Source organism: Chanos chanos, chromosome 8, assembly GCF_902362185.1.
Source record: "Chanos chanos chromosome 8, fChaCha1.1, whole genome shotgun sequence".
NCBI lineage: Eukaryota > Metazoa > Chordata > Actinopteri > Gonorynchiformes > Chanidae > Chanos > Chanos chanos.
In genome coordinates this window covers 5,573,952-5,588,951 of record NC_044502.1, presented here as the reverse complement: position 1 = coordinate 5,588,951, position 15,000 = coordinate 5,573,952, and the positions used below count along the sequence as shown (strand labels likewise).

The window sequence follows — 15,000 nt, the reverse complement described above, 5'->3', positions numbered from 1 at the left end:
AAACAACAACAAAAAAAAAAAACAATATCTCAAAATTGACTCTGCAATTACACGAAGCACCACAAGTATCGGTGGGGGGAGAAAAAAAAACAACCAGATACAAATATTTATTTAAAAAAAAAAAAAAAAAAAAAAAGGACCCTTGCAAATGGAGCAGGGAGAGCACTCTGTGATGTAGCAACACCAGATGGATGTACATCAGCGTGCCAGCGCCAGACTATTAGTCTTTTGGTCAGAGAGGCTAATCTGAGATCCACGAATCACAACCCTTCCTAATGGACATCACCAGAGGGAGGGAGCGAGAGAGGGAGAGAGAGAGAGGGAGAGAGAGAGAGAGAGAGAGAGAGAGAGAGAGAGAGAGAGAGAGAGAGAAGGCTTTTCTGACTGAATGAGTGAGATATGAAAAACTGGAGCCCACAGTACCCTTGTACGTTGCAGAGTCAACACACTGATAAGTCGTCTAACTGCCTAACACTCAGGTTCACTCTCTGTTTCCTTCTCTCCTTTCCATATCATCCTCTTTCACTGACAGTTTGTCACTCAAAAGAACTGAAAAAAACAACTTCAAATGAATAAAGGAAGAAGGAAGAAAACATAATTAAAACGTCTCTCTTCCTAAGAACGCCCAACAACTCAAAGCTACACAAGAGGGCTGTCCATCACACCTTAATTAAAAGAAACTTTATAACGAAGACAGCGAGAAAACGCAGTCAGTAACTGCAAAGCACAGACTGATGTACCTCCAACTTAGCGTCCAGGTCAGCATCTGAAGCTACCACGTGTTCGTCTTCTTTCTTTCCCGTAGCCTTGATAAGAACCTGTTTGGTCTTCCAGAATTTTTTCTGCATGCGGGCCATCACCGAACTGTCCTCGCCAAGAATCGGCCGCCCGCTGAACATATCGCTGGAGAACCTGAGAGAACGTCAAACATACGGCAAAAAAGGAGAGACGGAAGAAAGGGCCCGTTTCTTTAGAATATTAGCAAATTGTGTTAGTAATAATATTCTGTTTGTATGTGTGTGTGTGTGTGTGTGTGTGTGTTTTACATGTTTAGAGTAAGGCTTTACCCGTAACCATCCATCGTCTTTGTCACCCCAGCTCAAATCTGTTGACAAAGATGTATGTCAATATCTTAGCAGCCAACCAGAATACTAAAATTCGTGGACATTTGTTTTTAAGGTAACTACAGTTAGGACTCACCTTTCAGAATTCAGTAGTTATGACTACATGCAGCTGCCAGTCTCCGAGCTGAGGGGGGAAAAACACCCAGCGAAGTTGTGATACGTTACTACCAATACGATCGATTAATCGATAAAGTGTTCTCTACGTCATGAGATGGTTATCCAATTAGGTCAAATGTCATTCCCCAAGCATCCAAACCCGTTTATATGTGTTTACATAAATACTCTTGTATTTCCTGCTAGACCGAATGTAAATCAAACTACATCGGAAAAGACCTTGGCTAATCCTAACAGACTGGCCTAACCTCACTAGTAAATGCGAGACGGTTCAGAAAGCGTAACAGCTGTTGTGAAATGGACAGATAAAACAGAGATGCGCGATGATGTTAGCAAAAATGACCAGAATCAGAACACATCATACATATCTTACAATGTACTACTGTTCTTTCAACCGTATGGAGGATAAAAACCGATAAAAGGAAACAGGATTTTTGGGACACCTGTTTCGCAAATAAATAGTCAAAAAGACGAGAGGCGTCACCTAAAATTGTTGTTTTGACCAACTAATCTCGGTGTTCTGTATGAACGTAATCACACTGCAACCGCGAATGGTCTAAACTGAAATCTAAGAAAATGCACGCTATTTTGGTAAACGATTTCCACCTAATATTGGTTTCCAAGACAATACTGCTGCGATGACATCCTCCCTTCTGCTCTTTTGTCCGAGTGGTGTCGGTCTCTTGTTACAATACTACCAAGCTAGCTTGTTGGCGAATACAGTTTTCTACCAGAAATGCCCATTATCCCCCCAAAACACTAGCAATATATCAGGAAACAGATGACAAAAGACCATTAAGTCCACAAGCTCGGTCAACGGCAAACTGGGAGCTGGCGAGCTAGCTTAGCTTAGGCATTCTTGCAAGGTAAGGGGTGTGCTAGCTGAAGCTACATTATGTTCCATCGGGACAGGTGTAACGATAAACTTGTAAGCGACGTCAAAACGACAAATGTTCCACATGCACAGTTCAGCAGACTCAGATTAGATTCTGTCTTTCTTTCAACCCGTTTCCCATAGAGATGGCTTGCTGTAGATTTTTTTTAACGAATATTTATTGTATGTGCGAATTTACTTACCCTCTGACGCGAGTGCAAACAGGACACGGGGAGCGTTCGTGCGCATATGCTTGGTGAGTTTCTTCAGTGCAATGAAAGCGTAGATGACAAAAACTGCGCAACTCAATTAGGGGATAGCTCTCTAAACGTTTTTTTTTAATCTATGTATTTATTCATTTTTTCGTTCAACCCTTAATACACTATAAAATTCAACACGTATTAGACTCTCAAGATAAACTGATAGAGAGTTAAGGAACGAATATATTACTTTTGATATTTATCATCCAGAACTAGATGGAAAGTCAGTGTTGGCGTGGTGATTCTTCTTAGATTTATGTAGCGAAACAAAAACGGTCAGATAACAGTTTGATTTATGCATACCCTAAACCAGGGGTCTCAAACTCCGGTCCTGGAGGGCCGGGGTCCTGCTGTTTTTCTTGTAGACCAACTAAATCGAATCTCTGATTGGCTGAAGAGTGTCCACACCTGTTTTCAAGGTGAAAATCAACAGGTAAATAAGAGGTGAAAACAAAAATCAGCAGGACCCCGGCCCTCCAGGACAGGAGTTTGAGACTCCTGCCCTGAACTGTAGAGAGAATCACCCTCAATAGTGTGAAGTTGTGAAAAGATCATGTTGGAAGTGTGGATATACACAAGGGGGCGCTATTATCATACAAAAACTGACAAACGCTCTCACCATGCACAAGTTAAAGCGAGCAGCACGTATAGTAGTTCGGTGTATTTCATGACGCATAGCAGGCCATACAACGTGCTTTTAAAAAGTTCAGGTGGTAAAAAAAAAACGACCAATGACCAATGAAATATGGGTCATGGATTCTCTTAACTTGTTGTGTTGTTAGTAATGCAATAATTATGCCGGGGTAAAGGCTTAAAAATATCTAGCTCGGATTAAAGGATAAAATGATAATTGTAGCATGACGAATGACGTGTACAAAGTATTAAAGAAAAAAAAGTAATACACCTCGCTAGGAAACAGAAAAACAGCACGTTGCTGGGGGGGGAAATCTACGATAGATAGCCCACGGGAAGGCATCAGGAAGTTGCGGTTTTCAAGTGTCAAGAATCGCACGCAATCCCCTTTGCATCATAATATCACAACCGATACTAAATGCTTATGTAAGTACTTAAAACAACAACGCAAAATAACAATGCAGTTGCTATATTGCCACGTTATGAATATCCTACATGATCAGTCAGACAGACGCAGAAAAAAAAGCGATTGGCCACACCTCCTACCCACTAACCTTCAGATTAGACCGCCGATTTAACCGACAATCAGGTTTTACCCCTCAGCGTCTGACCTTTTCCACAGATGTTTGTGCCTGTTCTCGTTTTATTACGATTGACAACGCTCTGGGGATTTAATTACAGTGAATATGACATTAAAACATGGTGTAGAAAACAGACGGTGAGTAACGTGCAGTGATTTTGAAACACCTGGCTGAAAAATAATCCATTCCAATTTGATTTTTTTTTTCTTTTATCAGTAACTTTGCCAAGTACCCGTGGCTGGGTGTGAACACGTTCTGACAGAACCTGAAAACTCTTCCAGCCCGCACCCCGGGGGTTGAACGTAACTGTCTGCTTGTCTGTCTGCTTGAGTGTGCGTGGGTGGGTGGGTTTTTTTTGTTGTTGTTGTCATATGTGTGTGTGTGTTCGTGTGTACACGTGTCTGTCGGCAATAAGTGTCTTTCTTCACAGTCCATTGCTTTCCTTTCACAGTCCATTCAATGCAAATCCTTAGAATCACAACGAAGTTGTTAAGTGATGTTATTGTCATCATTCTTTGAGAATGTTAATCTCCAACGCATTCAACCCCTAATTGTTCCTCATCCGTGAATCGCAACAAATCATATGTACTTATCTTATGTAATTATCATTTAAGACAAAATTAAATCTTGCTTCTTCGGGAACCCGGAGACTTCCAGAGACTACACACAAGGTGAGGCTCTCGATGGTCTGTCTAGTTGGATGGGAACCTCTGGCCCATTACATAAATGTTTGCTTCTCTTTCTGTCTACAATGACAGGGCAAACTCAAAAACATGGTTGCGTTTGTGGCTAGACAGGGTTTGCACAAGGTCAAAAAGCCAACTCCGCTGGTTTACGATCTCTTGACCCGGGGTGACTAAAATGGGTGAATCATGTGCTTGTGTTGATGACAGGAAAGAATAATCCAGCTGTGACCTGTTCTGCCCAATTAGGAAAACGGGAGGGAGCAATAGTGATTTTTTTCTTTTCTTTTTTTTTTTTCCGCTGATGATGATGTTTTGAAAGAGCAGAGGACCCGGGGGGGGGGGGGGGGGGGGTGTTCCAGAAAGTGGGTTTACCGAAAACTTAGAGTTAGTTAACTCTGAGAGTAAGTAGTAAACCTCCTAATAGAACAGCCTTCCGGCTTCATTCTCCTAGCAAAACAAAGCACCAGGGCTCTTCTATTAGAAGGTTTACTACTTGTTCTGAGTTAACTAACTCAGAGTTTTCGATAAACTTGCTTTCTGGAACACCCCGCTGGAGGGCTGAAGAGCACTGAATGCACAGACACACACGCACACAATCAGTCACACATGTCCTCACACAACTTGTATCCAAGAGTCATGTGAGTCAATCGCTAGTTGTGTCGCTTATGAAATCTTGGCCATGCCACCTGAATCCAGTGATGTGAGTGGCAAGGAGAGCCAAGCTTATTGCAAGTGTGAACAAGGCACTGACCTAGTGACCAAGAGACTGAGTCAGTTTTCATCTTCAGTTTGATTGACAGGTTTGACAAGAATTGCGTGACACAAACAATTCAGAACAGCTTTCAAATAGTCTACCCACAATACCATAGCCCTCAGCACCGGTACAAGACGGCGATCTTTCTTTAAATGTTCATTCACAAGAGCTCCACACTCTAGGTTTTGAACGTTAATGCTACGGAGCTTCTAGTATGTACCATGACCTTGTACTGACCTCTGAATAAGTGTCGTGGAGGATATAGTATGAATGAGACAAGGCCTCTGATTGGCACCGGACGTTTTCACACATCAGGGGTAAATCGATCACAGAGATATAATCCAATGCTAATGAGACAAGACTCACACGAGAGTGTGGGAAAAAGTGCAGGATTATTTTTTAATGCTCAAGGGGGTCTTAGGTACTTTCCTTGGCTTAGTTCTGCTGAATTAGTACAAAATGGAAATGGAAAAGAGGTTAAAGAAAAAAAAGACACTTTGTGACAGTTTAAACCTCAACAGTTTTATGGTGATCCCCTCAAATTCTGAGGGGAAAAGCAGACAGCTCTGTTTGACCGGCCGGTTGTGAATACGGGCGAGGTCCTCTCTGAATCGCTCAGAGGGTGTGGCCGTCAGTCAGTTCCACCGATATAAGAGCAGGCAGAAGACTTTTGAGGCATCCTCAAAAAAACCCCACTAAAACCACCACGTTTGGTTCAGTCTGAGTCAAACGTCTCTTATCAGACGACCTCACCCAAACGTCCATATCACACTTTTCTGTGGGAAAAGTGGCGTGAACCTCAAGGTCTGTGTGTGTGTGTGTGTGTGTGTGTGTGTGTGTGTGTGTGATTGAACGCATGTGCATGTGTGAATTCGTATGTGTAGTGTGCATGTGTGTGTGTGTGTGCATGTGTGCGTTATTCACTTACTAGTGGTGGTCACTCAGTACCCCCCCCCCCCACCCCCATGAACTGTCCCTCAGCTGGCTTTGTTGTTGTATCTCCACAAAGGATGTAAATGAGAGAGGGGGGTGGGGGGGGTGCATATCAGTCATCAGATCAGCCAAGCTAATCTGCACAGAGCACAGAAACACAGGCCAACAAACAATTCAAACCCATTCAATTCAACTAGAGTCAGATTTCCAACCCAGCAGAGGCGGCACACAAAGACAGGGACTCAAACCTTTCGACACGTTGAAGAGAACAAACCAACTCAGCATTTTAGCAGGAAGTCATTTTTCTCACTGAGAGAATGAGATATATTTTCCATATATTTAACCGAATGTTAAAATCAGACAAAAAGTAACCTATGATCTGTTGCTGTGTGGGATCATGTGTTTTTTTTTTTTTTTTTTACTGTTAGGAATAAAAACTCTTTGTTAAACACCCTATATTGTTACTGTTGATGAGCAAAGCAATTTTGTTTTAAAAAAAAAAAAAAACGGCCTGCGTAGACTCGCTGAACTTAACGTGTTAATTTCGGTGTGATTGTTTAATGTGGCATTTTATTGGTCGCTGACGTAACGAGACGTTGAAGCTCCGCGGTGGACGTAATGACTTTACAGCAGAGTTCATGATCGACCCCAGACGGCTGAAAGAGAGAAAGAAAGCGAGAGAGGAGGAGGAGGAGGTGGAGGAGGAGGAAGGCGGCGAAGAAGAAGAGAAGGAGGAGGAGCAGGTCATTCAAACAGGTGTCTACCTCTCTCTTTTCTCTGCCCTTTGTTCTCCTCTCCTCTCCTCTCTTGTTCTCCAGTGGCAGTGCAGAATGCTGATTGGTTGTCGGTTGCCTTGAGGCTACGACTTTAGTGGCCCCCCGTTCAGACTTCAAGGCACCAGATCATTGCCCAAAAAAACTTCCCCCTGCAGCCATGCATGTAGGTCTCCACCTCTTTCTCCCTCTCTCTCTCTCTCTTTCTCCCTCTCTCTCTCTCTCCTCTTTCTTTCTCTCTCTCTCCCTCCTCTTTCTTTCTCTCTCTCTCTCTCCCTCTCTCTCGCTTTCCCCTTCACCCTCTCCCTCTTCCACACTCTCTCCTCTCTCTCTTTCTTTCCCTCTTTCTCCCTCTCACCGTCTCTCTCTCTCTCTCTCTCCTCTTTCTTCTTTCTTTCTCTCTCTCTCTCCTCTCTCTCCTCTTTCTTTCTCTCTCTCTTTATCTTTTTTCCTCTCTCTGTCTCTGTCTCTGTCACATTTATCACTAACCTTGAGCTTATGCACAGAAAAGTAGGAGAACTGACACAGAGACAGGGACTGTCTCTTTCTCACACACACACACACAACACACACACACACAGTCACATTAACACATAAATGCACACACAGATACTCTAATGAGTTAGCACTCACAGACAGTTTGTTATCCTTATCAGCCTTGAGCAGCTCTGTGGGTCATTATCAAAGTCTCACTGCCCTGCCCTCAAGGGCATACCTATTAAATACGGCAGGAATCTGGATTTGTTTCGTGTGTGTGTGTGTGTGTGTCTAATCTGAATGTGTGTAGCTGTGTGTGCTACCACGAGGGCAGTTTTCATCTCATAGCATTAAAGGAGAAACCCTGGAAAAAAATATTCATCTCACACACACACACACACTGGCGGCTGTTGATCTGGAACAGAAAGCGAGAAAACTTGAGTCATTCTGCGTAACGAAAGCTATGACTTCAAGTCTTCGTTTAAATTACTTTCTTAACCTACTATATCATACTCAGGGCGTAGAAGGAAGCTCAGTTCAACTGTACTCAATTCAATTCAGTTCAACTCAGTTGACCTTTTACAATGACACTACTGTAAATTAAATAAATCTAATCAGCTTAGTTAGCAACACTCTGCTGCACAATCTCATATGAGCTGAGTGCCTAGCAGTCAAAAAAACAAACAAAAAAAAACCAAACAAACAAACTACAGGATGGACATTTGGAAAAAAAACTAGAACTAACTTGACTGCATTCATCACACCCTGGCCACTAAAGTGAGATAAAAACACTGAGAACTCTATCTCTCTAACACACACACACACACACACACACACACACACAGAGTACCACGTGTGTAAACCCTCATACATATCTGTACACATGCGTACTTTCACTAACTCACCACAGACACACACACACAAACACAGAGTACCTCGTGTGTAAACCCTCATACATATCTGTACACATGTACTTTCACTAACTCACCACAGACACACACACAGACACACACACACACAGAGTAACTCGTGTGTAAACCCTCATACATATCTGTACACATGTGTACTTTCACTAACTCACGACAACCACTCACCACACACACTCAGACACACTCAGGCACACGCACGCACACACACACACACACACACAGAGACACACTCAGGCACACACACACACACAGACACACACACACAGAGTACCTTGTGTGTAAACCCTCATACATATCTGCACACAGGTGTACTTTCACTAACTCACCACAACCACTCACCACACACAGACACACACACACACATACACACATGTATATATAGACACAAGACACTACGCACACTGCGGTCTGTATAGGGCGCTACGCAAATGGGCGCGAGTTTTTTTTTTTTTTCTGTGCTCTTTCTATGTTCACCAACAAGTGAACCAAGTCAAGCAGGTTGGCTGCAAACAGCATGTTGTCACAGCAACCGTTAGCTTCCTGTTTTTGCTCTTAATCAACAAGCATGAAACACTGACACATTTGAGGGCTATGACGTGTTAACAACAAAAAAAAAAAAAGAGAGAGAGAGAGAGAGAGAAAGAGATACGAGAAAGAAGAAAAAAAAGACTACTCATGGACCATGTGGACTGTTACTAAAGAGAGACGCTATAAAAGCCAGACACCCGGTGTACCTCTTCCTCCCATACTTGCCATCACCCTCTCTTTCTCTCTCTCTCTCTCTCTCTCTCTCTCGCTCTTTTATACCATCGTACGTGTTACGCAAAAAGACATCCATACTCTTAATATACAGAAGTTTCATATTGGACCTCAAATAGTTTTCTTCCAGACATAGACGCACACACACACACACACACACACAAAGTTTGACAAACAAACGTATGAAAAACATTGATGAAGCTGTTCCATCTTGTTTCTCTTTCCAAAAAAAATATGCTTTTTCACATATACTTTGTATATTTAGTTATATATCTTTGTATATATATATATAGAGAGAGAGAGAGAGAGAGAGAGAGAGAAAGAGAGAGAGATTTTTTTTCTAATAACACTAAAAACAACATCTCAAAAATATCTAAATAAAAATAATTATTATCTTTGGACAATACAAGAACAGAATGACATACTGATGAACAGACTTTGTTGTATGATAGTTGAACCTGCAATCGTAGCAAGTTTCAATCTCAGTAAAAATGTGACAAAGTGAGGTGAAAATCTACAGTACGTGCACGCCCGCACACACACACACACGCACACACACACACACATGTACACATACTCTCTCTCTCTCTCTCTTTCTCTCATGACACTTTACTACCAGATTGTGGGAGAGATCTCTGAACTCCAGTTGTAACAGAGAGGGAGAGGGTGAGCACTCATATTTCTTACAGAGACACACACAAACACACAGACACACACCCTGAGGGGCTCTGTCGATGAGATGGACTGAGCTGCCCTAAATTCCCACGTCCATCTCAGGTGACCAACGTCCATCTCAGACCTCGGCGACCAACCGCTCCACAAAAAAAAAAACCAAAAAAAAAAACCCCACAATCTCAACCTCCTCCATCTGTTTCAGTCTGAACTCGTTGCTAAGCTGAGTGTGATGGAGAACGAGGTAAAGGATTTTTTTCTTTCTTTTTTGCTTCTTTTCCTCGCAACATGTTTGTGTTCTGGGGAAAAGAGAGAGTAGTGAGTAAACAGGCACTCAAGTAACGAAATCCCCCCCCCAGTAACGAAAACTGGGTGCTTTCCTCGCGTACACACGCAAACCACACAAACGCACACAGAATGCTACCGTAGTTTCATTTTCAATACGTCGCACACAAGTTACTGAGCTCTCTTCCAGAGAGAAAATAGCGAATTAAAGATGAATCAGATAAATCTCATCCTCTCTATTCCTCCACGCATTAACACCTCTTAGAGAGACTATAGTGATAACACACACACACACACACACACACGAAGACCACCTTTTCAGAGTTACCTGACCCCTGTGGCAAATTTTAAGGGATTAGCATACAGAGAGAGAGAGAGAGAGAGAGAGAGCGCTTATGCGCTCGGTCAGGTATTTGTGTACGTGTGTAAGAGAAGCAAGTGACAGACTGACTGCGTAAAGCCACACCAGCTCTCATTCATTTTCTACCGAACTTTCATCAGTTACAAAAAGAATGTTTGAGAAAAAGTAAATGCCACTCATATCTCTGTCTCTCTCTCTCACACACACACACACGCATACCGCGCTGCATTGCAGTTCAGATTAAAAGAGTAAACAAAAATGAAGACTTTCACGCGTGTGAGCGCGTAGATCAGAGATCTGCTGATCTCTGACTAAGCATAGCGATTGTTTGAGGGCGTTGGAGCCTTCCCTTAAGCAAGCTGGTTTATTTAGTCTAAAACGTTCTCAGAGAAAACCCGGATCACGTCCGGAGGAATGTAACGCAACTGGCCCATAAACACGATGCAGACCCTAACAAGTCAGCATGCACTGCGAAAAATTAGGAAATTCAGTTTTACTTCAACAAGAACTTCATCTAAGGTTTACTCTCCTTAGCTCCACATTCTGTACTTGCCTTGTGTTATTTACGGTTTACGGTTTACCATGTACGGTACAATATAGGCTATATTATTTATTCTGGAGGCTGCGAGAAAATTCACGTAATAAACAAAGAAAAATGATCCGCGGGGAGTTCAGTATTGCTTGTTTGGGAGGGCACTGAAGTATACGTGGCTGATTGACCAGTACACACATTATTTGTTCAGAACTCTTCAAAACATTTCCTTAATTGTGATGTATCCCCAGTCCGATAACAACACCTGACACGAAAACAGGAAGAGGATCTTTTTGGGGGGGGGGCGGGGGCGCAGCTGCTCGGCGCGTTGCTAACAACGTGTCAGAGAACACATCAGTTATCAGCTCCTCCCTGAGGAGGAGTAACGCGCGAGAGCGGTATTTAAAATCTTCGTTGTTTATTAGTCTCGAAGTTTTGAGAAACTGTTCACAGAGAGAAGAGTACACTTAACTAACCAGACCAAAATTACCCTGTAAAGAGCTCGTGTCAAGTTTACAAAGATGTCCTATTACGAAGTAAGTGTTCAGTTTTACGAAGAGCAGTTCTCTTTATGCGTAAATGCTGGATTTATATGTTTTAGTATTTTATTATTATAATTTTATGCTGAAAGAGTCTACATCCAGTTAACTCTTGAATGACTTTTTCTGCATTGTTTCGCTTAGTTGCGCGTATTGAAATTTGCATTTTCAGTTAGTAACTGTGCTTCCTTCTTTTCCAGCATATAATATTTGAGGATGACAACAGTTCCGAGTCTGGGTCGGGAGACATCGGAAGCGATTTTGATGAACCGTGCGATCCTGACTTCAGCCAGGACTTCAAGCGGGTCTTCCTCCCGACTGTGTACGGAATCATCTTTATTTTGGGTTTAATAGGCAACGGACTTGTGGTACTGGTCATGGGTTGCCAGAGAAAGTCCAGAACGATGACGGACAAGTATCGCCTGCACCTCTCTGTGGCGGACCTACTGTTCGTTCTCTCGTTGCCTTTCTGGGCTGTGTACGCCGCCAGTGACTGGTACTTCGGTAGTTTCATGTGTGCGGCTGTGCACATGATATACACGGTGAACCTTTATAGCAGCGTGCTCATCCTCGCATTTATCAGTCTGGACCGCTACCTCGCCGTGGTGCGTGCCACCAACAGCCACGCACCGAGGAAGCTCCTGGCTGAGCGTGTCATCTATGTAGGCGTGTGGCTTCCCGCTGCCCTGCTCACTGTGCCGGACCTGGTTTTTGCCAAGGCGGAGCATGGTGAATCCGGGACCATCTGCACCCGGATCTACCCGCTCGAGTCGAACACGACCTGGATGGTTGTCTTCCACTTACAACACATTCTGGTAGGCTTCGTGCTACCGGGGTTGGTTATCCTCATCTGTTACTGCATCATCATCTCCAAACTGTCTCGGGGCTCGAAGGGCACGCAGAAGCGCAAAGCTCTGAAGACGACCGTTGTTCTTATTTTATGTTTCTTTGGCTGTTGGATGCCCTATTGCGGAGGAATACTGGTTAACACGCTGATGAATCTAGACGTGGTACCTTACAGCTGCGAGTTGCGGCAACGTGTGGAGAAGTGGATCTTCATAACGGAAGCTCTGGCTTATTTCCATTGTTGCCTCAACCCCATCTTGTACGCTTTCCTCGGGGTGAAGTTTAAGAAGTCTGCCCGCAGTGCGCTCTCAGCCAGCCGCGGATCCAGTCTCAAAATCCTGCCCAAGAAGCGCGGCGGAATGTCTTCCGTCTCCACGGAGTCTGAGTCCTCAAGCTTCCACTCTAGTTAACCCACAAAATGGACTGAGACATGTTGGTTTATCACCTAAACATCAGGGATTTCAACCGAACTGTATATATTTACACATTCTGTCATTACCTGTGGACTTGAACAAGCCAGCGGTGAATTGAGTCCTGTGCGCATTAAAATGTACTGAAGCACGATGTACAATGAACGGGCTGAGCCTGCAGACCATTGATTGGTCGCTAAAGTGTGAGCATGTTAAGACAGTAACAAAATCAGTGTTAGTGTAAATCTCGTAATCGTCAAAACCTACGGTGGTTGCGGCGCCAACAAGACTTGAGGAATGGCGTATTTGTACATAATGCATTGTGTATAATACTTTTTTTTTTGTTTGTTAACGTTGCCTCTTTTTTTGCGTTTCATCCGCACTTATGGCCCCTTTTGCTCTTAATTTATTACTTATGAACATTAAAGGGGTGGGTTTTTTTTTTTTTATAATGAGGTTACCTGTGTCATTTCAAGACGTTTGTCTGACTGTTTGAAGTGTTTGTAATAAAGTGCTTAAATGCTCATTGACTCGTTTTGTGTCTGACATTTGTGATATTGTGTATGGCCGTTAAAAGAAAAGAAAGAGAGAGAGAGAGAGTTTGTGTACCGTGTGGGGCAAGATCGAGTAAGAAATAGCATGTGTGCATGTGCAGTGAGAGAGATAAAAAAGTGTGTGTGTGTGTGTGTTTGTGTGTGTGTGTGTGTGTGTGTGTGTGTACTAAGAGAGAGGGATCAAAACCTCAGTGTGCCATTTATCAGTCACTAGACTGTTATATTTTTTTCCTCAGAGGCATTAGACTCTCCCATGGAGTTTACCTCTTTGCTAAGTCACTCTCTTTTTCTCCTTTGTTATGTTACAGCGGGTTTTCCTGGTGTCTGAACGCAAAAGACATTTGTACGGTTCACATAATGAACACTGTCCCAAAAAGGCTGATTACACATGGGTTTACCAGAGAACTAAGTCTGTTAACGAAGAGCTAAATCTCTTATTGAGGCTTTCACTCTAAACTATGTGTTCTCTTTGACCTTCCAAAGTGGATGGAAATCCATTCAACAATGGGCAACAATCTGTATAATCTTAATGCACTGAGAACCCCCTTGGAATATCAGATCTGAGTTACCGTATGTGTGTGTGTGTGTGTGTGTGTGTGTGTGTGTGTGTGTGTTAGACAGAGAGAACGAAACAGAGAGAACATGCTAGCTGTGGGTTAATAGTTCTGTGCTTTTTTTTTTTTTTATGTTTTAAGACAAGCTCCTCTGCCATTTGAAAATATTTACTTTGGTAAGGTCACTGTGCACAAATCAAAGCCACATGAGTCAGTCCCTCAGATGCATCCTGTATGGAAACATACATCAGTGTTCTCAATGATGTTTGCACGTCGAACAAAAGACTCAGAGTGACTAATATTGACAGTTTAGGTGGATTCCCTCTGTCCAAGCCATTGGCAAAACTCTCACAACTCCGTCTTGGCATCACTGTCTTATCAGTAAGATCACAAGTGATAAAGTTTTCTCTCTGTCTCTGTCTCTTTCTCTCTCTCTCTCTCTCTCTCTCTCTGTACACAAACAGAAGAAGAGATAACAGCACACGCTACCAAGCAAACTCGATATTTTGATTTTATCGTGTTAAAACTGACATTTGAATCACTTTCATGATTTGGTTAGCATGACCGTTTTTATGGCTTTGTTCTGATCAAATGTGTGTGTGTATGTGTTTGTGTGTGTGTGTGTGTGTAGCTACTTTGCATTTCTGAGGTAAACCACTTGTGCTGTAGAAAGGTCGGTCTGGTTCTTTTGTAGGTTCCCTCGGGTATTTCCCCCTAAGTTTGGGATCATTTAGGTTAATATAAGAGCTCATTCTTGTTTATTTGAATGAAATTGTGTGTCCGTGCATTCATGCACTTCTCCTTATGCAAATATCACTTTGTGTTTTATGTAATAATTACGCTTCAGTTTTTTTCCAGCCAACGACACACAAAATTATAAAGAAACCCACCAGTCTCACTGGAGAACAGGAATCTACAACTGGGACTTTCTGATAGACCTAAACTGCTGTACTTAGGCTAACTCTGAATGAAGACACACATGCATGCACACACACACGCACGCGCACACACACACACACACACACACACAAACATCTGTCTTCATAATTTAGTGGGGAGTTCCAATTGACTTCTATTGTATTGTGAGAAAAGATTAATTACATAACCGTACCCTAACCCAGGGGTTTTCAACTGTTGGTTCTGAAAGCCCCCGGGGGGTTGTTATGGTACTGTAGATACTGATAAGGGTGGTGTCATACTATGATACTGTAAGGGTTCATGACATTGTGATGGAAACATCAACGTCAAAATAAGTTTCCTTGGTTGAAAGCCTCTGTGCTCACCTAAGGAACATTTTTTCGTACTTTTTGTTTTCATTACAAGAGCAACATCTTTTTGAAAAACAGCTTC

General features: G+C 42.8%; 2 protein-coding genes across 3 annotated transcripts in view; one reads left to right on the top strand and one right to left on the bottom strand.

Annotated features, from left to right (window-relative positions):
• ical1 (islet cell autoantigen 1-like) overlaps positions 1-1,081 on the bottom strand; it is a 14,511-nt gene extending 13,430 nt beyond the window's left edge. Inside the window, exons 1-2 of the mRNA XM_030782272.1 lie at positions 1,068-1,081; positions 741-912 (exon numbers count right to left, since the gene is read on the bottom strand). Coding sequence (XP_030638132.1) covers positions 741-912; positions 1,068-1,081 — 186 coding nt within the window. The remainder of the gene's footprint in view (positions 1-740; positions 913-1,067) is intronic.
• Positions 1,082-11,201: 10,120 nt separating this feature from the next.
• cxcr4a (chemokine (C-X-C motif) receptor 4a) lies at positions 11,202-12,717 on the top strand. 2 transcript variants are annotated; one of them, XM_030781938.1, is made up of 2 exons: positions 11,202-11,283; positions 11,487-12,717. In XM_030781938.1, exons 1-2 carry the CDS (start codon positions 11,269-11,271, stop codon positions 12,540-12,542), a joined length of 1,071 nt encoding a protein of 356 aa, XP_030637798.1. In that variant the 5' UTR covers positions 11,202-11,268; the 3' UTR covers positions 12,543-12,717. The 2 variants fall into 2 exon arrangements, with proteins under 2 accessions (XP_030637798.1, XP_030637799.1); XM_030781939.1 differs by having other exon boundaries at positions 11,269-11,289.
• The last annotated feature ends 2,283 nt before the right edge of the window (positions 12,718-15,000 follow it).